Source organism: Syngnathoides biaculeatus, chromosome 6, assembly GCF_019802595.1.
Source record: "Syngnathoides biaculeatus isolate LvHL_M chromosome 6, ASM1980259v1, whole genome shotgun sequence".
Classification (NCBI taxonomy): Eukaryota; Metazoa; Chordata; class Actinopteri; order Syngnathiformes; family Syngnathidae; genus Syngnathoides; species Syngnathoides biaculeatus.
This window is the reverse complement of record NC_084645.1, coordinates 1,673,816-1,701,048: the sequence shown is the minus strand read 5'-3', so window position 1 is coordinate 1,701,048 and position 27,233 is coordinate 1,673,816. Positions and strand designations below refer to the sequence as shown.

The window sequence follows — 27,233 nt, the reverse complement described above, 5'->3', positions numbered from 1 at the left end:
GCACGGAGAGAACATGCAAACTCCACACAGGTGGGGCCGGGATCGGAATCGAACCCGGGTCCTCAGAACTGTGAGGCCAATGCTTTACCAGCAGATCTACCGTGCCGCCCTCAAACATAACCACTCTGTTTTTTTCAGTTGGCCAACTGTCTACATAAATTCCTGCTATTGTTATTTATTTTTTTATTTAAACGTTAAAGCCCCAAATTAGATGTGGACAGATTGAAGAGGTGACGATGAAAGCCCCCCTGCATGAAAGTCCGGGGATCAAGCTGTATTATCCCTTCGGGATTATGGATAAGTGGAGGTGAAAAGTCAAACATCCATTATAAGAGTGGCGAACATGCATACAGGTCATCAGCACACTTGCGCACATGCGGATTGTGCAGTCCAACTTTGTGAAAGTGTTTTCCGTTTGCAAGGAGGAAGTCTGAGCAACAGCACCACCATGAAGAAGTAAAGCTTTACACATTATTCTTTATTGTTCATTTACTGTAACTGCCCTGCGATTGGGCGGCAACCAGTTCAGGGTGTACCCTTCCACCTGCCTGATGTCACCTGGGGTTGGCTCCAGCACTCACGCGACCCTCGTGAGGATGAGCGGCTCAGAATATGGATGGATGGATGTTCATTTAACTTGCAGTCAGTGGAGCCAAGATTTTTAAACTTGGGGGGGGGGGGGGAAGGGACAACACATTTTCATTTTTATTGCTTTCATCTCACTGAAGCTATTGCGTTATTGTTTCAACATCATCATTGACTAACTGTGTGCATAGTTTTATTGCACACTTTCTCAGCTGCCCTCTGACAAACAGCTGTCCATGCAGCACACATGGCACAGAATTAGATGATTAAAGATCTAGTGATCTGCTTAAATATGGAGGATTTGTTGGCAGTTTATAAGAGACTATCCATTAAGTGGCACATGCCTAAAGCTGCACTATGGCCAAATTAATCTCGCCCAATACAGTATTTTCAAATCCAAAATAAAGGAAAGAAATGCGCCTCTAATTCTCCCCAGCGGACCACGCATGACTTCCAGAACTGACAAGATGTTTGTTACCTTTTGCAAACTGCTGAATGATACATATTTTGCATTCGATTCAACTCATACATCTTCAGATTTGAATGAAGTAAAGGGGAGGGGCAATGTTACGTTTGACTTCTTAGTAAGCGGAACCTCAAATTCCAGAACAATCGTTTACGTGATGGCGGTTGGAACCATCAAGTGTAAATAAGATGCATGTATTGATTCATTTTCTACACTGCCTATCCTGATTAGAATCACGGGTGACTTTGGGCAAGAAGCATGCTACACCCTGGACTGGTTGCCAGACAATTTAGACAAACAGCAATTCACAGTCTGACAGTCCAAGTTCATTTGTGTTGAACGATGGATGTGTGGTGACAGGTCCAGTACATCTTTTGATCCACACGTTGCCATTGAGAAGAAGTCTTGGATTTCTGTGGTCACTTTTACGTTTCAATAATTAGGCCCAGATTTCCACAGAAAGTCAATCTGTGAGCAATCGAAGACGAGATACCTATTTCAGTATTTTTTGTAACATTTTTTAAATCTAGTGGTTTACCGTGCAGTTTCTCAAAAGTGGAATAGAAAAGACTTCCTTAAGCGTTTTCTCTTGAATAAGCTGCTTTATCACGAGTGCCATGTTGGCTGCTATGGCAACCTAATAATCAAGGTATCAAACAAATGTGGCCCTCTGTGTTTTGTTGTGTGGGCCCATTGAAAGCTCACCACGATTTTTCCTTGACATTATTCAAAAGTGATCATCATAAAAACAGCAACGATCTCACGTTGGGACAATTATATGATATGACAAGACACTTTTTGGGGGGGGCTCCGGCTGACCTTGAAAATCTAGATTGCACCAAACCGGAATTTTTAGCGTGGCCTTAACCGGTCATTCGACGGAATAATAGCATTGTCTTCACCAATACAGTTGAACATCCGACACTGTTTCAATAAATTTTTAAATAAGTGCAAATGGCATAATTGGGATGGGCCCGGAGCGTACGGTGACTCATCATAATTGGAATGGGGGGGGGGGACCAAAAATCCCAAAATCTTGAATAGTAGGTGATAAAACACGAGCATTTTTCAGATTGGTTCACCCCAAAAAGAAAACAAAAAGAAAAAAAAATGGAAAAAAGGGTGAAAAAAAAATCCACAAGAGCGAGAGAGTGCAAAGTCCACCCAGCCTCCGAACGTAGTACTGTAGGGTGGATCATGACATTTTGGATCGTTGTCCGGGTGCAGAACCCAAGTATGCTTCAGCTTGAGATCACACACTGATGGCTGAACAGCCTCCTTCAGCATTTTCTGTTAAAGAGCGGAATTTATGATTCCATCAATAACAGCAAGTTGTCCAGGCCCTGAATGAGCAGCGTGTCATCTTTTTCCATCCAAGCCTATCTCGTGCATCCTCCTCTCTAACACCCACAGTCCTCATATATTCTCTCCCAACATCCATCAACATTTTCTTTGGTCTTCCGCTCGCTCGCTCTTTTGCCTGGCAGCTCCATCCTCAGCACCCTTCTATCAATATATTCACTCCCTCATCTCTGAACATATCCAAACCATCTAAGTCTGCTCTCTCTAACATTGTGCCGCCTGTGTGGAGTTTGTATGTTCTCCCTCTCCCTGCGGTTTCCTCCCACATCCCAAAAACATGCAACATTAATTGGACACTCTAAATTGCCCCTAGGTGTGATTGTGAGTGTGGCTGTTTGTCTCTCTTTGCCCTGCGATTGGCTGGCAACCAGTTCAGGGTGTACCCCGCCTCCTGCCCGTTGACAGCTGGGATAGGCTCCAGCACTCCTGCGACCCTCGTGAGGATAAGCAGCTAAGAAAACAGATGGATTGATCAAACAATGCTTCAGAAGGAGTAGTAGACAAGAGTGACTTACAGTTGAAGCCAAATGTTTACATCTTCTTCTTTTCCTTTCGGCTTGTCCCGTTAGGGGTCGCCACAGCGTGTCATCTTTTGCCATCTTAGCCTATCTCCTGCATCTTCCTCTCTAACCCCAACTGCCCTCATGTCTTCCCTCACCACATCCATAAACCTTCTCTTTGGTCTTCCTCTCGCTCTTTTGCCTGGGAGCTCCATCCTCAGCATCCTTCTACCAATATACTCACTCTCTCGCCTCTGAACATGTCCAAACCATCGAAGTCTGCTCTCTCGAATCTTGTCTCCAAAACATCCAATTTTGGCTGTCCCTCGAATGAGCTCATTTCTAATCCCATCCAACCTGCTCACTCTGAGCGAGAACCTCAAAATCTTCATTTCTGCTACCTCCAGTTCTGCTTCCTGTCGTCTCTTCAGTGCCATGGTCTCTAATGCCTTGGTCGCTGTTTTTTCTCAACTTTGTCCTTCATCCAAGCGGAGACTCTTCTGTCACATAGAACACCAGACACCTTCCGCCAATTGTTCCACCCCGCTTGGACCCGTTTTTTCACTTCCTTACCACACTCAACATTGCTCTGTATTGTTGACCCCAGGTATTTGAAGTCGTCCACCCTCACTATGTCTTGTCCTGCAGCTTCACTCTTCCTCCACCGCCCCTCTCATTCATACACATATATTCCTATGTATATTAAATTCCTCTCCTTTCCAGTACGTGCCTCCATCTTCCTAATTTACATTCACGTCACGTGTACCTCCCCTAAAGTCCAAGACTCATCTCATCTTTTTTAAGGTGATCTTTGTAGGCCGGCCACTCATGGGAAGTTTCTCCATTTTTCAGTGCCGAGGAGGTAATCAGGCCTGGCGAAATCTGTGGAAATTAACCACTAATTGTGATTAGCTACAATTCATATTAATTCATCATTTAACAATGGAGTTTTTACCATTTTATGAAGGCCCGACCATAGCTATGAATATTTTTTTTCATTAATAAAATGAAACCACCATTTAAAAACTGGATTTTAAGTGCACTTGGTTTACATTTGTTGGATGATCTTAACCATTCAAGTGGCTAAACTGTGCAAACATATGACACATTCGACCAATACTTTTTTTTTCACGGCATTAGTAGATTGTGCAGGTGTACCTAATTTTGTGGCGCGTGTGACCGTTGCGTGATGCAAGCTTCGTCGGGAATCAGGTGCCATGTGCTATATGCGTGCATGCGTGTCATCACCTTGTGCTGACACCGCGCATTTATCCTGTAGGGAGGTGGAGACCATGCTTTGTCATTGAAGACCTCAGCAGCAGCAGCAGCAGCAGCAGCGGCGGCGGCGGCGGCGGCGGCAGCAGCACCACTTGCATTCTTTCACTCCTCCCGCACTCAGCGTGCTGCATCCTAATGCCGTCTCATCTACGCGCTGTGGATCTACACTCGTTTAGCTCCTGCCTCTTCCACACACGGCGGACTTTGATCCTTGACGCATCTCCAATGTTTGGACCCGGGGTGGCGGCGTGGGAAAGCGAGGCACGTCCCAAGTGTCAAATACGACCCGTCCTGCCGAATCGCCTCCTCGGTGTTTTCTCCCTGCGGTGGCACCCCAAATGCACGATGCCCATATGATTCACCCCTCTGCTCCTTCGCACTGTGCTATTCCCCCATAAAAACAACAACAACAACAAAAACAAAAACAACAACAACAACAAACAAAACAAATGGAAAGGTTCCAGTCTTCCATGCGCAAGCGCCTGTACAGCTTGCCGCAAAACATTGGCCAAAGACCTTTTGCGGTGGACGAAGGAGACAGCGGCGACAAGGACACGAAGAGGAAAAGTATTTTGCTGAGACATTTGTCCTCGCTGTCCCCCGCGGGCAGTTGCAGGAGCATCGAGGAGGCCGGCAGGGACGCCGCCAGGAAGAGCAACTTGAACGGGGACTGTCGCCGTTTCAGGGGCAGCATCTCCTCCGTCAGCGGGCGTCATCCCGCCGGGTCAGATCCGGCGGAGCAGCGCTGCCTCATCCCGGAGGCGGACGCCGGGGTCGGGGAGAGTTCCCCCAGTGAGCCCGGTCCGGCCGCGGGCGGTCTGAGTGGGGCGGCCGGCCAGGCGTCGGTCTTCGACCAGACGAGTTTCATCAAGTTGGAAGGCAGCGAGCAAATCAACCCCGAGGATGAGCGGCTTTACCAAGCCGGATTTATGCATCGGCAGTTCGGCGCGATGCTCCAACCGGGAGTCAACAAGTTCTCTCTGCGGATGTTGGGGAGTGAGAGGGCGGTGGAGCACGAGAGGGAACGTGTCAAATCTGCTGGTTTCTGGATTATTCACCCATACAGTGATTTTAGGTAATTCATCTTCTTTTGGAATTCGAAATGTATTTCATGTCATTGACCACCAGCCACGTTAGGCCCACCGGGTTTGTTTGACTTGACCAAGCCCAAAAAGTTGCATTCATGCATAGTTCAAAAGATAATGCTTTCCATTGATTAACATAGTCAGAAAGGAAATAGTTTTGATCACTGTGCTGTTGTGATGTGACAATACCACTAAATTAAACGTGGCTGATCGAGGGCAACAGCATCCCACTTTGATGCAGTGGAGTTCTGTATCACTGCAAACCACAATAACTGCAGATTGTGGAAATAATACCACCCAAATCAGTGGCATACAATATGAGTGCACTATTATCTTTAGAAAGGCAGAATTCCAATCATTAGATTGTGCTGGTGTCCAGTAAGTTGTCCGTGTATGTTTTCCTGACAGCAAAATATTAGCCTTGCGAGCTAATGCGGAGCATACACTGGTCGTATATCGCCAGTCGTACAATTGGCTGGATAAATGGCTTAATTTGTGAAAATGACCCTCAACTGAACACTCAATCACCCGCTGTAAAGATCAAATCATTTCATGTCTATGAAAAGAGCTGATTATCATGCAAGACAAACTCTGAAGCACAATCACATTAGGGCAACTATGTCTCTGCAGGAAAATATCTCTTTGGTCATCCAACACAAAAGTCTGGATTAAAAACAAATCTAAAATGCATTTCAGGGTTTTCGAGTCAGGCTTGACTGCTTTATAGCATCCCCGTCGTGTCTTGACATCGAACCTGGAACCTCGGCTGTCTGTCTTTGATGTGTACAAATGTTTGTTACTGCTGCTCCCCCCCCCACTCATCTGAATTACACTTTTTTTCCCCTGTCATTTAGTGAGGTCATTGGATTAGATTAGAGAGAATGCAGCAGGGGGGTGGGGGTGGAAATGGGGTAATCAAAATAGGGTAACATGACCATTCAAAATATTACATGCACACATCAGGCTGGATTATTACAGCACAATTAGTTTAATGGAACCGAGATGCTGTGGACGGGGCGGGTGCCACCCGCAAAATGCTGACATAGATGGAGGGAAAGAGAGATTGGAATGGAATCAAGGCACCCAGATGTTTGCTCTCTGCTGAGTCCGAAGTGTCATGGCATCACGCTACTGAAATGCTTTAGAACATACCGCAAACAGCATTATATAAATTGTACATTCTGAATGTTATAGATGTTGTTGTTCCTGCTGTGCTTTTGTTTCCACTTGAGCATAATAAGGGACTCAGAGTTAAAAAAAAAAAAAATTGCTATAACTGTCTCAACCATTTTGAGACCAAGATAGCCTTGCTGAAATTGTCTCAATTTCATATAGTTTAAAAAGTGGGTGAGAAGTTGAGTACGCCCTGGACCACTTGCCCCGTTAATTAGCGATAAATGATTAATCGCAGGCCACATATACAACAGCAACAATTCGCACTCACATTCACCCCACTTGAAAAATGTGGTCTGCGATGAACCTAACATGGATGTTTTTGGAAAGCAAGGACATGGAGAACGTGCAAACGAGATTCGAACCCGTAACATTAGAGCTGTGAGGCAGATGTGGAAACCACTGTTTCACCGGTTGGCTGCATTTTGCTTTTATCATAAACAACAGAGCCCCCTAGAAGAAAACAAATCATTTTTCTTTAGCAATTAACACATAAAACAAAACTATATTACCATGGATATGCTAATTCCACTAAAGTTGCCATTGTTATTCTGATATAACTGATATAACTTCATATCCGAGTGTTGTGAGCTCAGACGCGCCCATCACGGCGACTGTGTACTTTTCCAGCCACTGTGTAACGAGTGTCTGCTGTCTTTTATTACGACTGCAGTGGATACAGCAGCAGATGGTCCAGGCTTGCTGGCACGTTTAATATGATGGCGTACCTGAGCCTCGGTACAGGTGTACGCTAAGCCACTGAGCTGAATGCGGGCTGTTGTGCTTCAGCTGCGCTCTGGCAACAAGAGATAAGTATCTCCAGCACAAATGTGATCCCTTTTTTTCAGCTGTCCTGATTGATCTAAGCTCCTTTCACAATTTTAAGCCTTTTTGTGTTCACTTTGCTCATAACTCCGGTCTCTTTGTGCTCTCATGCTCTTTAACCGAGTTGCACTCTGACCCAAATCGTGCAAGATTCCTCTCGGAAGAGGACCCGCAAACTTTTATTTTGATGCGGCAGATTGCACCACAGCTAGTCGCCTGATCTTTGAGGGTCGGATGCTGCGTGCACCGTCAGCTGATGAGCAACCAGGAGGGTCTGCAAAGGGGGACATAATGCACTGTCCCCGTGCCCGGCACACTTTTTTTTTTTTTTTGCGGTCCAGCTGTTCCGATGTTCCGCAGCGCAGTGCCGTGTGGAGACCCGTAATGCTAACTACTCAACATCTGGCTGATGGGAGCTGACTTCTGGAGATGACATGGATTCCCAGGAGATAACGGTGGATTTAGCCAGAGAGGGGATGAGCAATTAGAACCACTGTGTCACCGCAGAGACAACAGGCACATAAAGAGAGCAATACAAATGCTTTTGTTTGACAGTTGATAACAAAATTCCCGAATGGAAAGAGGACCAATCTCCCTCCCCCGCTTTCTCTTGCATTAATTAGAGCACTGACAAGAAAAAAAAGTAGCAAAAAGAACTATTATTTGTAGTTTCCTCAAGGGATCCACCGTTTCTGATAAAACAGTTGCTAGTAACATTGAAACTAATCATCAACTCTGGATCAGACTGCAAGTTTTCAGCCCATTAGTGGACTGATTTGCCGTCGCAAATGATTGTCCCGCTTGAGCCCGACATATTTTGTCGTGTGGTGTGACATATCGAGCAGAAAAGCACCTTGACGGCCACCAATGGGTTGTTTTCACGTGACGTCACCCGTTGGGCTGCCTCGAACGGCGGCCATTTTCGATCCCTGAGCTCCCGTTACTCATACATAGGCAAGGTAGACGACATTATGTTTCTAACCGCATTTATTGAAGACGCGACCGACGAAACATCAAGCCCAGATTGACTATTAGGCTACCTGGCATACACACATCATGGAACTCAGGACTGCGTAACAAAGGCGCAGAATTGTGCCCTTGATCTTTTACTCTATGTGACAGAAATCACAAAGGAAGAGCACTCACCTGTATGCTAACATGGAAAACGAAAGGCGGTGGAATATTATTTTTTTTCATATTGAGCAAACTCCATTTATTCCATTTTTTTTTCAAAAAGTAAGACCCATATATTAGTTCACCACGAGCAAGCGAAATATTAATTATTTGTTTAAAATTTGATGACAATGGCAGAAAGACAAAAGAATAAACAAATCCAGTATTTCACAAAGTTCTCCAATCTTTCAAGTGACTAACAAGGGATCTTAACTGTCATGTTGGCCTCCTGAAAAGAGTATCAATTAAGCTTGTTAGCACGATGGAGGTTGAGACTGGGCAGTGAGATAGCAGCGTCGGGAAAATTGTCCACAAAGCCAAGTCTCGGTGAAGAAAAGAGCTGCAGCACGTCCTAAATATTTCGTCGGAAGCGTAAGACGACGTCCCCGCTTACGCAGCCGGACTTGTGTACCGGATCGCAGGCTTTGAAGAGCGCGCTGACAAGTAACTCTGGAAAAAGCTTCAGCGAATTGGCGAGAGCTGTCGAAAAAAAGTCAGAAGAAAAGTCAGAAGAAGGCTCCCTGATGGTTGGCAAGTCCTCTCTTGTTTACTTGAGTCCCGAGGCGCCTGTGAAACACAAAAACACAAACAGTAACCGGGAGTATTCCGTAGTCTTCTGTACTGGGTACGTATTAGGTAGAGAGGTTAAATGGTGGCGCGCAGTGGTTCAGCAAAAAATGTGACGTCGGTGAAAACGGCCCATAGGTTCTCATTTTGCAACGCTTGGTTGCCGTTGTCAACTTTTATTCACATTCATCGCGGGGAAAAAACGAGGGGGGTGTGCGACAATGAAATGGAAGAGGAGCTGGTGGACTTGTGGCACCAGCACCCCTTCTTTACACTATATACAGAATGTTTATGTCCAAATTTTAGTGCTAGCTCGAGCTAGCTGTTTAGCTAGTGACAAACTGTTACTTTGTCTGCTCATTAGCGGCATTAAAACTACGTGAACATGACCCGAAGATCTCCTTGAAAAACAAACAGCCCAAAACCGTCCTAGTGGAGCACCCACAGACAACACCACACAACATTTTTCTTCTTTTTTCCCTTTTTTTTAAAAAAAAATGTTGCTCCAACATAAAACATTGCCGAGCACCTCTTCTGCCAGGACTGTTGTTGTTGCCGCTATGGGAACAGTTATATCGGGTAGCGATGACACCATATTGCGGTCCCGCCTCCCCCGACAGCTGCATTTGACAAGATTAGCCCAATGATCGTAAAAAATGGCACATGTGGTGTTGCCGCTGTTCTGATGGCAGGATTTCTTGCCAGCAGTCTGACAAAGTGCCATCGTGAGAGAGCAAATTTGTTCTGATCCAGGCATGAGTTCCACCTGCGACACGTGACGACAAAACCCAAAGATAATCATGAACATTTTGGGCACGTGGTTTTCTGATACTCTCCAGATAAAGAACATCGCATTTGAGGGAATCTGAAACTCAAAAACCTAGCAAAAGTGGACATACTGAGCTGAACTTGGTGAATTGGGCCATGTTTTCGGTTCAGTTGTTGTGGTAAAATAACCCGGATAGTGATTTGTTCCATAAATTTCCCACCACTTATGAGTTATGAGGGAACTGCAGCCTGACCCAGCCAACCTTTTGGCAACGGTTTTCCATTTTTTTTTTTTCCTTCTATCAATTACAGGAGGGGCTCACTGATAGTGTAGTGGTACACACACGCCTGCCTTTGGTGCGGGCAGCGTGGGATTGATTCCCGCTCAGTGACTGTATCCATATCTGCCCTGCGACTGACTGGCGGCCAGTTCAGGGTGTAGCCCGCCTTTCGTCCGAAGCTAGCTGGGGTAGGCTCCAGCTTTATTGCAACCCTTGTGAGGATAAGCGGCTTGGATAATGACATGACACATGACAATTACAAGAGATGCCACATGGCACATGGCACTTAGGTTCACACTGACTTCAATGAACCCAACATGTGTGACGTTGGAAAGTGGGAAAAAGCCATATTATAGTACACCTGCAGAAAAGACCAAGCCAAGACTCAAACATGGATCCTTTTGACTACGAGGTGGCCAAATGCTTCAACCTTGCCTTGTTTGTTCATGCGATATGAACATTTATACCTATATGTATAGGACTATCTTTCATCTGAAATCTCAAACGATCCCATTTTTACCAGCACCTTATACCAGTTACATGACTCGTTATATGTAATTCCATTACATTTTCATTGCTGGTGGCGAATGGCTATGTGACATTTGTGTTAGTTGGCCAATATTGGCTTGTAAATAAATGATGTGAGGGCTTGCAATGAACAGAATCCAACTGAATTCATATCGTCAATGTAGTGTTTTGGCCTCCACACTTAGCACTCGAATACAACAATATTGAACGCTACTGCCCCATTAGGTCTTAGTTATCATATTATCATCCTCATCGTGGATCGATTTGCTGCCATCGTAAGCCTTCTCGTCATTCCAAGCTGCTCACATTTAATCAGTAATGGATTACATTAATTTCACTTGTTGACAAGAAGGTGATAGCCTCCTTTAATCAGCTCTGTTCTCAAGTGAATCCTCTGCTGATCAATGTTCGTCCCCGGCGAAACAAGTTCGTATTTCGGCTACAGTGTGATAATGCGCTCTCACGTGTCACAAGTACCTTTAGGGGGTCCGTCTTCAGGGGGTGTTGATGTGTGCTACTGCTGCCGGTGTGCTGGTTGATCGATTCGAGGTTAATTAGTTCTCTGAGATGGATTTGTGTGTGTGAGCACACACACTCCAGAGTGTATTCAGTGGGAGTTTTGCTAGGCTCGGCTGAGAAGCAACAATAAGTTGCGCAAAATGTGCCGCATTTCAGTCTCTGAGAGACTTTTAGAAAAGGTCCTTCATACATCAGCTACTTCAAGGGGATATTTAATGCAGCATGCAAAAACAAAAGCGATGTAGATATGATGACCAAAATCAATTTGTCACGCAGCTAAAGATGGAACAGAGCGCGCCGATGCTGGTTCACGAGCATTGAGTCAGGTGTGGAAATCGATATCTTCTTACCAGCAAATCAGATGGACTTTTAGCCTCCTTCCTTGTGCCCTGAAGCACAATGTTGAACACAAATAGAGATGGCGAGGTTTAGCACAGTTCCACATTGAAGCTGTGATTATTTAACCAGCGTGAGCTTTGCAGGTGTGTGCAAAACACCACTGGAGCAATGCCTAGCACACTTTTATAACTTTTAGTTACTTTTAGAACATGATTGAAAACAGAAAACAAATAATCAATATTAGGTACAGGTTTGTCGCAAACATATCCGTAATTCATCCATATACTCAAACTCTGCAAACTAATTTAAAACCTCCTCCTGCAAGGAGAAATAATGCTGGATCTGCTTTTCGAAAAACATATCTTTCACCCGAGATGCACAATTTACTGTCACTACTATGGAAGTAAATATGTGCCAGCAGGATTTGAATTTGAAATGCCACGGAAAACAGGATTTGAATTTGAAATGTAAAGGGATCACATTTTCAATAGTTGTATTTCAGTGTAACTTTTCAATGCTAACAATTCATCTGGCTACAATTCAGTGTCTGAAATTCAACCAGCTACAATTCGCCGTCTGAAATTCACCGTCTGTGCCACCAGGCAGGGTTACGTCAGGTCAGAACCCAACAGCCAGCCAATCCAGTTACGCTTTCTTAGTATGTGACGTCAGGTGACTAAGAAAGCGTAACTCGATTGACTGGGTGTTGGGTTGTAACCTGAATTAACCCGGCCTGGTGGCACAGATGGTAAATTTTAGACTGCAAATTGTAGCCAGTTGAATTGTTAACATTGAAAAGTTACACTGAAATACAACTATTGAAACTGTGATCACTTTCCATTTCAAATTCAAATCCTGTTTTCTGTGGCATTTCAAATTCAAATCCGGGTGGCACATATTTACTTCCATACACTACAGTCATTAAAAAAATAACTTTCATGATGTCAGTCCTGGAACGTTGTATATCAGATTTGTTGTCAACAAGACAGCCACAAATTACACACCAAGTCAATTTGCGAATTAATCATTATTTCTTGACGAATTCTTTTGTTGCCATTTTTGTTGGGTGTGTTGTGTATAACTTGTTTATTGGCTCGATAAAGGTTTGCAAACCCTGCACTATATGACAATGACCATATTTCTTGGATTCTTGGATTCCCTGCTGAAGAAGTTGATCCAGGGAATGAAGATGTCATTTGGAGATCACATCCTCACAAGTTGCTTATTTCATCTCTCCCCTGGTCTGAAAATCAATGTCAATCTCCAAAGCATGAAATCATCCATCTGACCTGGAACAGTTTGACTCTCATATCATTTTCCTGGCTGCGACGAACGTATTGTGTACGAATGTTTTTCCGACCCGGGCTGTGGGTGTTTTTGTGTGTTTTAGATTCTACTGGGATCTGACTATGCTGCTTCTGATGGTGGGAAACCTCATCATCATCCCCGTGGGGATCACCTTCTTCAAGGACGAGCACACGCCGCCCTGGATTGTCTTCAACGTGGTCTCGGACACGTTCTTCCTTATGGACCTGGTCCTCAACTTTCGCACTGGCATTGTCAAAGAGGACAACACAGAAATCATCCTGGACCCGCAGAAGATCAAGATCAAGTACCTGAAGAGCTGGTTTGTGGTCGATTTCATCTCTTCAATACCCGTGGACTACATCTTTCTCATTGTAGAGACTCGCATTGACTCTGATTTTTACAAGACGGCCAGAGCCCTGAGGATCGTGCGCTTCACCAAAATCCTCAGTCTGCTGCGGCTGCTACGCCTCTCCAGACTCATCCGCTACATCCACCAGTGGGAGGAGGTAGATCCGACACAAAGTGGCTTTAATGAGCGATGCCCACACGCACAAAGTCGATACTTAGTTACCCCCAGGGGTGCCGTAAGGGAGGGGAAATGATTTTGATTTGAAAGGCTCTGTGATTGACAGAGTGGAAAGAAAAATTGTGTTTTCAGTTTGCGCCATTGAATGTGGCCCCAGATTATCTGATACACTAGGTCATTAATGTACATTCATCCGTTAAAATTGCTCACTTCACATTTACACTGTTAAAAGTTACCGATTTAACCAGATTGTATTTTCATGATTGGTTTGCTATCAGGGTGGCAAGGTGACTGAGGTGGAAAGTGTTGGCCTCACAGTTCTGAGGACGCAGGTTCAATCACGGCCCCGCCTGTGTGGAATTTCCATGTTCTCCCTGTGCCTGCATGGGTTTCCTCCAGGCACTCCGGTTTCCTCCCACATCCCAAAAACATGCAACATTAATTGGACACTCTAAATTGCCCCTAGGTGTGATTGTGAGTGCGGCTGTTTGTCTCAATGTGCCCTGCAATTGGCTCACAACCAGTTCAGGGTGTACCCCGCCTCAAGCCCGTTGACAGTTGGGATAAGCTACAGCACTCTCACGACCCTTGTGAGGATAAGCGGCTAAGAAGATGAATGGATGGATGGATCGCTATCACTATGAAGGGCCTTTGGGGTCCTCGTCAGAAACACAAAGTTATTAAAAAAAGGTGTAGCAGAAAATTACAACTCTGGCCAAACATTTGCACACATACAACTGCAATGATTGCTTTCCTGAAATGTGTTTCCTTCATTTTTGAAAACGATGTTTTGATCATGCATACAATTTTCACGATCAAATTGAATATTTTGTCCCCGAAATTGCTGTCCACTCTGTAATGATGATGTAACTGCCCCTTTAGGCAATGCCCCAATGTTTTAAGTGACTTTACTACCAGCATTTTGTAGTTTTCATCATATTATGTGTGAAGTTGGATGTTGTCACAAGTAATTCTGTCATAGTGAAATATCAACCTGAAACCTGAACCTATGAGTGTTACACTTGTGTGTTGTGGCCACTAAAGAGCTGTTTACTATATTTTCCCTCTCAAAAAGCATATATTTGTAATACAGCTATTGGAGTATAGTCTAACTTTTTTTTTAACACGAATAAGTCAATATTTTATGCCAAGCACTCTCTTGAGACTGCATTTAATCGTGATATTTCCCAGCGGTACAGTATTTCATTCATATACTGTAATGTCATTGCGGGCAGCATTCCCCATAGGCCAGTAATATTGGTGGCAGGTTATTACGCAACATTAGAATAGCCTTTTGTTCTCTATAGAAGATTAAGAGCATTACGGTCCGGTATAGGACGACCGTAGCCATCAGCGTACTGAACAGAGTCCATTTTGCAAATCCTCTGATTGCATGAGTGACAATTGAAATTTCATAGACTTACTTGCCTAGAGACATTCATGACATTGTTTCACGTCCATTAATGCTGATAATCTGTGTGTGTGTGTGTCAGGTGTTCCACATGACCTATGACCTGGCCAGTGCCATGGTGCGTATTATGAACCTAATCGGCATGATGCTGCTTCTGTGTCACTGGGACGGCTGTCTGCAGTTTCTGGTTCCCATGCTGCAGGACTTCCCTCCCGATTGTTGGGTCACTCGAAACAAGATGGTGGTATGTTTGTTGTTTTTATTCATGATTCAGACAAACCACAGTGACAAGAATAGGTATTCTACCTGGAACCAGCGGGGTTGTTATTCGGTACCTGGTCCTACAGTGCGGCAGTACCTAACTTTATCCAGAATCAGTCCCTGATTCTGAGTGGCTGAAATCTGATTGGACCAAAAAAAAAAAAAGTATTGGAAGTATTGCTCCTAGTAGAAGCCCTTTCTGGCCTTGACACTCACCACTGCCTCCAGCTTGGCTTGAACTGAAGATCAATAAATGTTCTTTCCTCTTGTCTCCCCCCCACCTCCCTCCAGAACGACACGTGGGGTCAGCAATATTCTTACGCCCTCTTCAAAGCCATGAGCCACATGCTGTGCATCGGCTACGGGCTGTACCCGCCAATCGGAATGGCCGACGTCTGGCTCACCATCCTCAGCATGATCGTGGGCGCGACGTGCTTTGCCATGTTTGTGGGGCACGCCACTGCCCTCATTCAGTCCCTGGACTCCTCCAGGAGGCAGTACCAAGAAAAGGTGGGAGGCTACATTTCCTCAATGTGCCGCAAGGACTTTTCAGGTTAAAGAGATGAAATAACGAGGGTAGAGATGACACGCCGATTTTTGCGGCCGTGCATCTGTGCATGGCATTACATTAATCTCTGCACAAGACAGCAAGACAAACAAATAAACTATTTCCTGCACTCTATATCATCCATACATTACATAGTAGCAATTGCCAGATAGTGACATCAGGTCAATTACTAATTGCTGTATTTCATAAATCTAGGATTCGATGCATTTTTTTCATTTCAATTAAAATTTTCTTAATCCGACTGGCAAATTTGTGGCAATTTATTGCAATTTTATCAAGATGCACACAAGATTGGCTGATCCCACAGAATTGGGGCACGCTGACTTACATTTTTGACCCTTGAAAAGGTTAAGGTTAGAGCGGGAGTCCGACGTTAACTCATTCATGGGCAGGGTGGCAACTTTTTGCCTTATTGAGATAAAAGTCTCCCAACAGGCTACAATCCAGGAAATAACACTTCTTTTTCATTTAACGCATAAAACAAAGAGCAAAAAAGATGTACCCTCTCACGGGCAATGTTTTGGGACGGGTATGTTATCAATTCTGTGAAGTGGTACATACTAGAGATATGTTTTTAATTAACTCTTATTTTAGAACGACAATAATAATATTGATGGATTAGCATTTTGAAGACAAACTTGGTTGCATACTCACCTTTCTCCCTTTCTTCGCTTGGAAAACACTCCATGTGTACTTGTGGCAGCCGTGTTGGGTCAGGAAGGAAAGGGAAATAACTCCGTGCTAACTTTGACCGCTGAGTTATCCTCTCCTGATACCAAATTATGGCTTCAGATTAAAACACTTCAATATTTTGATATACTGAAGGATATAATGCGTGAAAATCATGATCTCCCAGAAATGGGACGCTGCCCATGAATTAAAGTATTTTCCTGATTTATTCCCGACACACATGGGAGGTGAGCACCCTTCAGTCTAGAACCGTGGCCACCTCTGAATTTCTAAAATAATAACAGAGAGACAAAACAGAACAAAGACAAAAGGGTTGGATCCACTGTCCTTTAGTGATGTTTCGCTGCTGGAGTACAACGCTGAAGGACACAGTAGTTAATAGTATTAGCCTCAGCCGGCAAAGCACGACTGTATTTGTCAGATGGGGAAGTGGCCCAAACGTGTACTGTGGAGATGTTTCACAGATGGCGTGACAGTTGAGTGTTAACATAATGAGGCACATTTTAGTCAACCCTCGGGCCAACACAGCAAACAGATTAATTCATATATTCCATTTGCCATGACGTTGCATTTTGCCTTCACTATCACATACTGTACAAAATAATTGCTCCTTTAGCTTTTGTAGAGATTGCTTGCTTCTGTACAATCAAACCTATTTTGTCTGTGGTCGCAGTACAAGCAGGTGGAGCAGTACATGTCCTTCCACAAACTCCCCGCCGACATGCGTCAGAGAATCCACGATTACTACGAGCACCGCTACCAGGGCAAGATGTTCGACGAGGAGAGCATTTTGGAGGAGTTAAATGAACCACTGCGAGAGGTCAGAAGTCATCCTACCTTCCCCTTTTAACCGTTATCGGGTCATAAATGTGTCGATTGCGTCGGAAATGTAATCAAATCCAATGTAAACAATTGACAATCCGCTTTGAGCGCCTCGCTCACCACGCGGACTGTGACGGATATCGCCCGTCTCGATATTTTGAATGTCTTTTCATTTTGCAGGGAAGGAGATCATGTTAGATGTAAATGGCTTGGGTATAATCAAGCTGTGTATCTTTTCACCATAATATTTATGGTCATGTAATCTGATTAGTAAATGCTGGACACCGCATGTGGGCCTCATTAACCGAGCAAGCGCTGCTACTGACGCTGCTGTCAGAATGATTGCAAATGTATCAAGTACGTGATACGATGGTGCCCCTTTCAGGAGATCAGAGGTGCAGTTGCAGTAGTACCCTGCGATTAAGTATGAATAAAAAAAAAACCCCACTCTGTAACACAAAAGGTAAAAAAAAATATATTTTTTACCATCAATTGTTCACTTTAAAAACGATCCTTTTATTGATTTATAGTGCTCCGACTGAGGAAAAATAAAATCCTGTCGCATGTTGTTGTTCAATGGGTGGCACGGTGGATCTGTTGGTAAATCATTGGCCTCACAGTTCTGAAGACCCGGGTTTGATTCCGATCCCGGCCCCGCATGTGTGGAGTTTGCACGTTCTCCCCGTGCCTGTGTGGGTTTTCTCCGGGCACCTCGGTTTCCTCCCACATCCCAAAAACATGCAACAATAATTGGACACTCTAAATTCCCTCTAGGTGTGATTGTGAGTGCGGCTGTTTGTCTCTGTGTGCCCTGCGATTGGCTGGCGACCAGTTCAGGGTGTACCGGGCCTCCTGCCTGCTGACAGCTGGGATAGGCTCCAGCACTCCCCGCGACCCTTTTGAGCATAAGCGGCTAAGAAAATGAATGGTTGGATGGATGTTGTTGTTCAAGCGCTAGCTAGACTTGACTTGACTTTTTTACTAACAAAACTTGTTCCCATAAGTGTGCTAATGGTGTAAAATAAACAATAAAAATGATAACAGCTGAACAAAATACACATGACTTGCATGTGTCAGCTGGCACAAGAATTCACGAGAATGATTTGCCACAAATCTTGTAGCCGAAAAGAAAAAATAATTCTCTTCAATAAGGCTGCGAGTCGGGAATTGTGTTGCTACTTCAAATCTGTTTCCACCCTTGTTCATGGTCTGTGGCTCACGTTCCTTCATGTTTCTTTTGTTCCTGTATTTTTCCCCCAAACTCTCAAGCACCACATTTGTACTTACATTTTTAGATCACGTCTTAATCTGCTGAGGTCAACACAGTATCTGTTTTTTTAAATGGAGGGAGTGTAGTTAAAATGTCATCATACAAATATCAACTGTAAGCGATGTACAGATATCAGGAAAACCTCCATCTGAAATCCGAGTACAGTAATGAAGTATTTGTACTGTTACTTCAAACCACCGCAGGAGATCATCAACTTTAACTGCCGTAAGCTCGTGGCCTCCATGCCTCTGTTTGCCAACGCCGACCCCAACTTCGTCACCTCCATGCTGACCAAACTGCGCTTCGAGGTCTTCCAGCCGGGCGACTACATCATCAGGGAGGGAACCATCGGCAAGAAAATGTACTTCATCCAGCACGGGGTCGTCAGCGTCCTGACCAAAAACAGCCAAGACACCAAGCTGTCAGATGGGTCTTATTTCGGAGGTACCGTCCTCACACGAGGGGCCGTTTAATGCATACAAATATAGTCCGTGGCTGGCGGCGGTTCGCTGATGTGAAGAAGTGGTAATAGTCTGCCTTGTTTTGATTTATTTTGCTCAGGCACTCAGCAGATTAACTTTGCGCACTATTGCGGCTGGGGAAAAATTGTCCACATCATCTCCTTAAAAGGGGCTCGGGACTAAAGAGCAGCAGAGATTGTTTGATCTTTGGTTCCATCTGTGGGGTTTCCCCACTTTTTAAAATCAATATTTATAGCGGGTGTGTGTTTTTTTTTCTCCCTGCGATTATGAAACATATGAAAGACTGTTTTTGCTATTTCATGAGTGAGGTACAATTTGTACAGAAGCCTGTTTGACATTTGACGAAATATAATAAGTAAGTGTTTAATGTCTAATCACCAAAGAGGTCGAATTAATGGTGAAGGGAAAAATTATTAGGACAAACACACTGACCATAAATTTGTCAGCAGTCCCATGTGCTCATGTACCTCAAATAGATTAAATCAATAAACAGGACAGCGAAGCAAGCGTGAGAGACCCTGTGGTTTTGTGTCTATATCCTCAATATGTCTGCCCTCGAAAATATGTCCATCTTTTTTTTTTTTTTTTTCAAACAGAGCTTTATTTAATTTTTGTGATCTGGCACGACAGATTAGGTCGGGACAAACTGTAAGCTGCAGAAATTGCATTAAGTGCTCCATCTGTGGCAGTGCTCTTCATGTTTCATCCACTACCCCCATTTAGCCAGTTTGATGCAAATAAAAGTTTGATTTTTCATTTATTGGATTTGGATTTTGCAGAATCCTCTCCCCAAAATGTGTAGTTATATATATTTTTTTATGTTCCTAACGTTTAGTATAATATCGTCACCAAAATGTTTTTCACTGAACTCTTTCTGCATTTTACCCTCTCTATGCTTTAAGTTGCGTGACTAATCGTTCTCTTCCCGCCCCCCTGCAGAAATTTGCCTCCTGACCCGAGGCAGAAGGACCGCAAGTGTGCGAGCAGAGAACTACTGCCGCCTCTACTCTCTGTCGGTGGACAACTTCAACGAGGTGCTGGAGGAGTATCCCATGATGAGGAGAGCTTTTGAGACGGTGGCCCTCGACCGGCTAGACCGCATCGGTGAGACCTTTGCGGATCAATCTTAAAATTTATGTACAGTATGGCTACTGAGCAGTGTTGGGAAGGTGACTTTTGGAAATGCTACACTGTTACAATTACAAGAAAATGTTCTAGTAGTCTAAATATTTCAATTGTCTTCCCAAAGTAACATTGACATTTGATCATATTTTGATTGCTTTTCTTAATTTGGAATGAATCCATCAACAGGACAGTTCAGGAAAGTTTTGGTAGATTAAAACCGTCATTCATCACTTTGGAATCAAACACCGGAGTTCAAGTGTCTTGGGGTCTTGTTCACGAGTAAGGGAAGAATGGAGCGTAAGATCGACAGACGGATTGGTGCAGAATCTGCAGTGATGCGGACTTTATATTGGTCCATTGTGGTAAAGAGGGAGCTAAGTCGAAAGGCGAAGCTCTCAATTTACCAGTCGATCTATGTTCCTACCGTCACCTGTGGGCGCGAGCTGTAGGTCATGGCTGAAAGAACAGGATCCCGGATACAAGCGGCAAATGAGTTTCCTCCGCAGGGTGTCCGGGCTCTCCCTTAGAGATAAGGTGAGAAGCTCGGTCATCCAGGAGGGGCTCAGTGTCAAGCCGCTACTCCTCAGCAGCATTGAGAGGAGCCAGATGAGGTGGCTGGGGCATCTGATTCGAATGCTTCCTGGACGCCTTGTACATTGGCACAATCGATTTGCCGCCATATGATGTGTGATGTCATTGGCAGAACTGGAAACCAGTTGGGACCGTTTAAAACCCTTAGCGTAAAACAACTTAATGTCGCTTTGAGTTCCTTTGTCTATCAAGGCTATGCAGCAAATTGCTCAGGACAGTCCAAAACACTTCATGTAAATGTTGCGTAAATGAAAAAAAAAAAGTAGTGGGGGAATTGTTGTGATATTTTCAGAAGTGGCAGTGGTCATAAGTAGAGACGTCTACATAAATTTTGACAACAATCGATGGGAACCCTTGAACGGTAAATGACATGAAGCTTTTTCTCTAGTGACCGCCTACGGAGATTGTGTTTTTTGTTTTGATGTTTTCAGAGGTTGACATGGGCACGACTAGAGATGACGAACATACAAGTTTTGGTGATGATTGGTCGTAGTTTAAAAAAATAACAATGAAGTTTTCTGGCCGATTCTCTTTTATGAATAACGAGTAACTTCTGGTATTTACTGGAAGAACACGTAAATGTTCTGCATGTCACTGTATGTCCCTGGTCTAAATAGATGAACAAAGATACATTATTTGTAGTGAAGACCAATTATGTAAAATGGATAATTCATCATTTGTACTGCACAGTGGTTGAGAATCACTCAGAGGTTAACTCGTAGGTACACATTGCGTTTGTGTGCAACCATGCATTTCAGATTCTTCTTCCTCTTTTTAACAACAGGGAAGAGGAACTCCGTTCTTCAGCATAAAGTCCAACATCACCAAAGTTCTGGCACATTAAATCTCCACGAAAGTGAGATCATCCAAAGAATAGTGCAGCATGACCGCGACATGGCCCAGTCCACGCGACTGATCCAGACCAGCAACGAGCAGATCTTAAACATCCCACCTCCTCCCTCATCACCCACCCCGGTTATCTGGGCCCCTCTCATTCAGGCTCCACTCCAGGCCGCTGCCGCCACTACGCCGCTGGCTCTGGCGTTGGCTCACCACTCGCAGCTGCCCCCTGTCCTCTTTCATCCTCATCTGGTCCCGAGCTCCCTGAAAGACCCCATTGGCCAACCAAAGAGAGTCCACACTGGAGGACTCCCATCAAACACCTGTGGGTCAGTGCCCAGTTCACCTGGAGGTTCAACCAAATTACGCACAGAGATTGAAACTCCCACTCTGGCCTTCACCAGAGCACAACATCCCTCCATCGAGCCCTCATCGACTCTGCTCTCCCAGCCCATCTTCACCAGCAGTCTGCAGCCCCTGGCCCCTCCCACTCAGCCGGCCCACAATCCTCCTCACTCCGGCATGGCCTCAGTCTTCCCCGTCAGCCAGGCAACCGTTTCCTATACTTGCGCTGCTCAGCTCCACCCGCAGCCATTCCACGGCGCAATGACAACCCCGGCACATTCACATTCATTCAGTTTGCTCCAGCGGGCGGAGACGGCGAGGCTGGCGGAAAGATTCCTGGCCCCTACCTCTTGCGGCATAAGTCCTTTGATCTCCAGTTCTGTCAGCCCGATTTTAAGCCAGCTACAGCAGAGCTCTCACCCCATCACGCAGCAGATAGGGTCCTGTCACGGCAACGCAGGCAAGATCGCCAGCAGTCTGAACTTCCCACATTTTTCCATCATCACCAGCACACATTCCTCCAGTCGAGCATCTGTGGGCGGAGTCGGTGCCACAGCAAGTCTAGCGCAGCACAGCCTGGCTGGCTTCAATTCGATTTTCCTGCCACAGGTTCTTCCCGAGCAGTCCGCCCTTGGTTCCCTCATGCAGTACGGTTCCGCGGAAGCCTCACCTTGCTACACTCCTCCTCTCCACAGCCCTATCTTACAAAGTCCTGTGAGAGGAAGGACAGTTTACCAAAGCGAGCCCCCCGGGCCCAAAGACAATCCCCTCACTGTCCAGACCTCATCCCCGGCCAGGGTTGCATGCACCATCAGGGAGAGCAGCGAGTCACCAGCTGAGCTCTTTACACAGCAAATAAAGACCATCTCAGGCTCTTACAGCTCTTTACACCACACACAAGACAGACTTTTGGCTATCACCTCAGAGGGGGAAACAAGTCCCTTCTCCTTCACTGTCGCAGCCAGTAAACCCCAGGTCACGATTCCGGGTCACACCACTGCTGTCACGTGGACGTATTCAGGACTCGAACCTCAGAATCGGTTTCCAGCTGTGAACTCTAAAATGGTAGAGAGCCAACTCAACCAGACCAAACTTCCCTCTAGCTTGTGACGGTGAAACGTGCTCTCCTTTAACAAATACAACTCAGTACTCTCTTCCTTGGCATCCCTTTTTACACCTACTTTGCGCCTTTAAACGTAGGAGGAAGCCTGATTCTTGCGTGATTGGATTTTATTATTTTTTTTTTTATCACAAAATGTATAGATTTCAGGTAGGGACAGTTTCTATAGCATATTTCTCCTTTGAATATAGTAATAAGAGGCCCTTTGGTGGGTACATAAGACTTCATGAAAATACAAATTTATCATCCTCTCTCTTACACAAGAATGTACACAAAATGTGTTTTCAGCTGTGTGATCCTGTATTCCCAGCAACCTTTTGTCTTCATTTCAAGTTCAATGAAACCCAAAACCTTTTTGTCCCTTCTTCTCAGCTATCAATGCAAAGTTACACTAATGACAACCTGAGGGCCTCTGGTGCATTTTGCTCATTTTCTAACCTCATAAGACGTTTGCATCGCCAGCAGTAGGCATGGGCCGGTTACTCGCGTCAAGGTAAACTGCGGTGTTAAAAAAGTCCGTTTCAAAAAGCACCTTTAAGATTATGAGCTGTTTTAGTTATTTTTTTTTTTTTTTACTTGTCAGTGTAGGCACAACTTCTCGTTGCTGCTGGTGTGCGCAGTCAATGAGAGTACCCCAGTTTGGTAGAGGCATTTGCGAGCGTGCAACCCATCACTCTTTGACAAATTCAAGATGTTAATATATAACTATGAATGTGTCTTGAAATGAACATTAGCAGCCAGCGACTAGAGTCTGTCTACAATGGACCTTTTCGACTGCCGATCTTCAGTTCCGTCCCCCTTAGCAACTGTTGCCATCTCCCATAAGCTTCCAAAATGGCGATTAAACAGAACATGTTTGAAGTGGATTCTCTATTGCGTAGGGGTATGTTTTTTGCCAAATGCGCCAGGCTTGTCCAAGAGGGTTCTACAGAAAGGTCTCAACTATTTCACGCAAGGATATGTACACGGAATTAAGATTTTTGATGGAGCAGGACGCAATGTCAGAGTTACAGCGAGACGTTGGCAATCGATGCAAAAAAGTTTGACGCCTCACAAACTTCATATTGAAATCCATCAGGATAAAATAGTGGAATCGTACTGCGCATTTAAAGCAGGGTGAGTACTTTTTACTTGGAAAGATCACGAGTAATATCATTGTAGTCTTTATAAGTGAGTTGGTGTATTCATTTGACTTGTCTCGTAATGGCTCGCCCTGTCTTAAAAGTCTGATGTAATACAAATGGGCAAATAGACATTTCTCTTGCATGACATGGCGCATTTACGTATCCCTAACCTGACTCTTCGGCATAAAACATTACACACTTCATTCAGCAGGTCAGTGATACGCTAACAAAGTGAAAGTTGTTCTACTGCGCTGTATAGAGCACTGATAATAATTCAATCAAACTCAGACAATATACTTCTCCCTCACTTACCTTCGAACATACAGCCTTGTGTTTGTTGATATTGTCCACATTTAGTCGTACGTGCGCTCTTCCGCAAGCCTTAACCCATCATAGACACATCGGCAACTGTGTTTTAAGATTTGGAAAATGAATCAACCGGCCCCCTTGTAACCTAGCAGGATATCTTTCATCAGAATTGCACGTTCCCCAAGCGCATTTGAGGACCATTTTCTTCGTAACATTAACTTTTCAAAGCACACGCGACTGATAACCAGCATTGCTTGTGGGACATGACCACAAGAGGGGCGTGTCAAGCCAGAGGTTAAGACAATGCGGCTATCTGATTGGCTATTATTGTACGAGTGATTGACAGGTCGGAAAGGTCCATTCGTAAAATAAATATGGGTACTATGGACTTCCAACCGAGGAAGATAACTAGCTACTAAGCATAGTTAACATCATTTTGTTTTCGTTGTAGTGTTCAGATGATTAAAGAAGTAGCTTCTCACTGTCCGAACAATAAGAGCTTTTACTGTTGCATTATTTTGATCTATCCCTTCATTCAATGGAAAAATGTTAACATAATCCAATTATTTCAAACTATTCCATTTTAGAGGTGTAATTGCAACACTGAATCCGACACCGGCCCAAGCCGACCCTAAGTCAAACTTTTTCATGGTGCGTGTTGTACTTCGGTGAGGATTTATAGACTTCACATAAAGAATTTATAGGCACATACAATGTCCAGATTGGTGATTAGATGGTTTAATCTCTGCTATATGCAGATAATGTCTGACGTTCACGGTTTTCTGGGAAGGTTTTCAGCCAGGATGTGACTCGGTACCTCCACACTAGAGGCAATGGTACTCAGTAATATAAGGCTGATATTTCCCCTGTGGATTGGGAGAAAAATTCTGCCTCAAATGGAGGAGGTCAAAGCTCGCCCAACTATTTTTTTTCATGTGCATTGTGGACTTGGAGAAGGTTTTCGTTCTACGGAGGGTGCTCTGGGAGTATGGGGCACCGGACCGCCTAAAAAGGGGTGTTTGGTCCCCGTATGACCAGTGTCAGTGTCTTTGTCAGATTTTTTTCCAGTGAGGGATGGAGTCAACCAAGACCAGCATTGTCAATGATTCTGTTCATAAACTTCATGGACAGAATTTCTTGGTGCAGCTAAGGTTGAAGGGTCAAGTTTAGTGACTTCAGAATTCCATCCCTTCATTTTGCAGATGATTTGGTTCTGTAGACTCCATTAAGATGTAATCTTCAATTCTTTCTGGACTGGTTTATCTTAGTGTGAAGTGGCTAAGATGAGAATCTACCCCTCCAAATGTGAGTTGGAACAGAGTGGCATTCCTCATCTTTGTCAGGGATGATCTCCTTCCCCAAGTGGAGGAGTTCACGTGTTCTTAGGGTCCTGTTCATGAGTGAGGGAATAAAGGAGCGGGAGATCAAAAAGCAGATGTGTGCAGTGTCTGCAGTGATGCGGACTCTGTATTGGTCTGTTGTGGTACAGAAGGAGCTGAGCTGAATGGCGAAGCTCTCAATTTACTGATTGATCTGCGTTCATACTCTCAGCTATGGTCACTAGCAAGATCATAGATACACAAATCTAAAATGAATTTCCTTACTCCCCCTTGGAGATAGTATGAAAAGCTCGGTCACCTGAGCGGGGCTCAGTGTAGAGCCACTACTCCTCGACATCAAGCCTGTTGACGTAACTCAGGAATCTGTTTAGGTGGTTAAGATGCCTCCTGGATGCCTCTGTGTGAGGTGTTCAGTGCCCAAATCATCAGGAAGATGTTCTGGGAAAGACCCAAGGCTCTGCTACCTGACCCCAGAAAAGTGGAAAAAATCTGTATGGATTGTATCCGGGCTCAACCTCAGTGACAGAACTCAGTGTTCTGTGAAAATGGTTTGTAAGATCCCTCCTGGAGGTCGACCTGCTTGGATGTCATGTCCAATCAGGAGGAGACCCTAACACAGACCAAGGACACACTGGAGTGACTATGAGTCACAACTACCTGGGAATGCCTTTGTGCTCCTTAATTGGAAGTAGGAGAGGTGCCCAAAGATAGGTAAGTCTCAGCATCCCTCTTTCGACTGCTGCCCTTGCAAAGAAATTGGACGAAAGTGGTTTCTTTTGTTTCAAGAATATATGTCTTCCTAACTGCTTCAGCAATAACGCACAGCTGAACGGGGCACAGAAATCCGATCATATTTGAAAAATGTAATGAATGTAATGTATGTCTACCTAGGTGCACCATGTAGGTCATCAGGAAGATTATCCCGCATGAAAGAGGCAGTGCGGAACCTTTCGGAGGACAGCTAAGCCATGCTGTTTGTGTAACCACCCTGTCTGTTATGGCCATGAGCAAGTACTGTGAATCAGAGTATTTCAGTTGGATCGTGTTAATTGTTGAGTATGGATCAAAGGCAACGAATCGATGGTACATTTGAGGAACGACAGTGAAATGTGGATGTTTCTTGCATTACTCAAAGGGCTAAAAGCAATTACTTGGACATGATAAACAAGAAACCCCCGATGGCTCGCATTGCTGCACATTTACATCTTTCCTTGTATCTCGTTTTGAATCAATACTGAGCGAATCCTCTGCCATGTTAATACCGTCAAGTTGTTCAGTCGCACCTCGACGTTAAAGAATCACAATCCATCGTGTCTTGGCGTCATTTAGCTCCATGGTTTGTGGATCTGGAGGATGAGTTCAGCTGCGACCGAGTGATGCTTTGGGTCACCGAGCTGCCTCCGCCGCTGGCCTCAATCAATTCCTCATTACTATTCTCCTCCAAGCCCACAACACCAGAGGCGCGAGTCCGGCTTGACTAGAAGGTTACTTTGGGTGCAAGGTGTGCATTTTCATAGAAAGGACAGTCATCTATTTATAGATACAGTATTCATTGTTCTTTTTGATGCCTTTGAAATTTGAGAATTCTGTCTCCTATGTGCAGTATGTTAGCTATATTTTAATATATTAGGTATGGAATTCAGTACAATAAA

General features: G+C 44.6%; 2 protein-coding genes across 6 annotated transcripts in view; both read left to right on the top strand.

Moving 5' to 3' along the window:
* nptna (neuroplastin a) overlaps positions 1-4,596 on the top strand; it is a 23,878-nt gene extending 19,282 nt beyond the window's left edge. For 3 of the 4 annotated variants that reach the window (XM_061823906.1, XM_061823908.1, XM_061823907.1), the window contains one exon: positions 4,193-4,596. In XM_061823906.1, coding sequence (XP_061679890.1) covers positions 4,193-4,548 — 356 coding nt within the window. In that variant the 3' untranslated portion in view covers positions 4,549-4,596. The remainder of the gene's footprint in view (positions 1-4,192) is intronic. The other variant, XM_061823910.1, reaches the window with a different exon arrangement.
* Positions 4,518-27,233, top strand: LOC133502741 (potassium/sodium hyperpolarization-activated cyclic nucleotide-gated channel 1-like). Of its 2 annotated transcripts, XM_061823898.1 has the most exons (9): positions 4,518-5,266; positions 12,840-13,263; positions 14,777-14,812; positions 14,897-14,938; positions 15,247-15,465; positions 16,887-17,033; positions 18,509-18,749; positions 19,727-19,891; positions 21,288-27,233. In XM_061823898.1, the coding sequence occupies exons 1-9, from the start codon at positions 4,641-4,643 to the stop codon at positions 22,796-22,798; spliced, it is 3,411 nt and encodes a 1,136-aa protein (XP_061679882.1). In that variant the 5' UTR covers positions 4,518-4,640; the 3' UTR covers positions 22,799-27,233. The 2 variants fall into 2 exon arrangements, with proteins under 2 accessions (XP_061679882.1, XP_061679881.1); XM_061823897.1 differs by having other exon boundaries at positions 14,777-14,938.

What these genes read in the sequence shown, in the direction of transcription:
- LOC133502741 (XM_061823897.1), top strand. Translation starts at nt 4,641, where the DNA reads ATGGAAAGGTTCCAGTCTTCCATGCGCAAGCGCCTGTACAGCTTGCCG. An exon ending in CACCCATACAGTGATTTTAG is followed by an intron (nt 5,267 to 12,839) that starts GTAATTCATCTT and finishes TGTGTGTTTTAG; the next exon opens with ATTCTACTGGGATCTGACTA. An exon ending in CGACCGGCTAGACCGCATCG is followed by an intron (nt 19,892 to 21,287) that starts GTGAGACCTTTG and finishes TTTTAACAACAG; the next exon opens with GGAAGAGGAACTCCGTTCTT.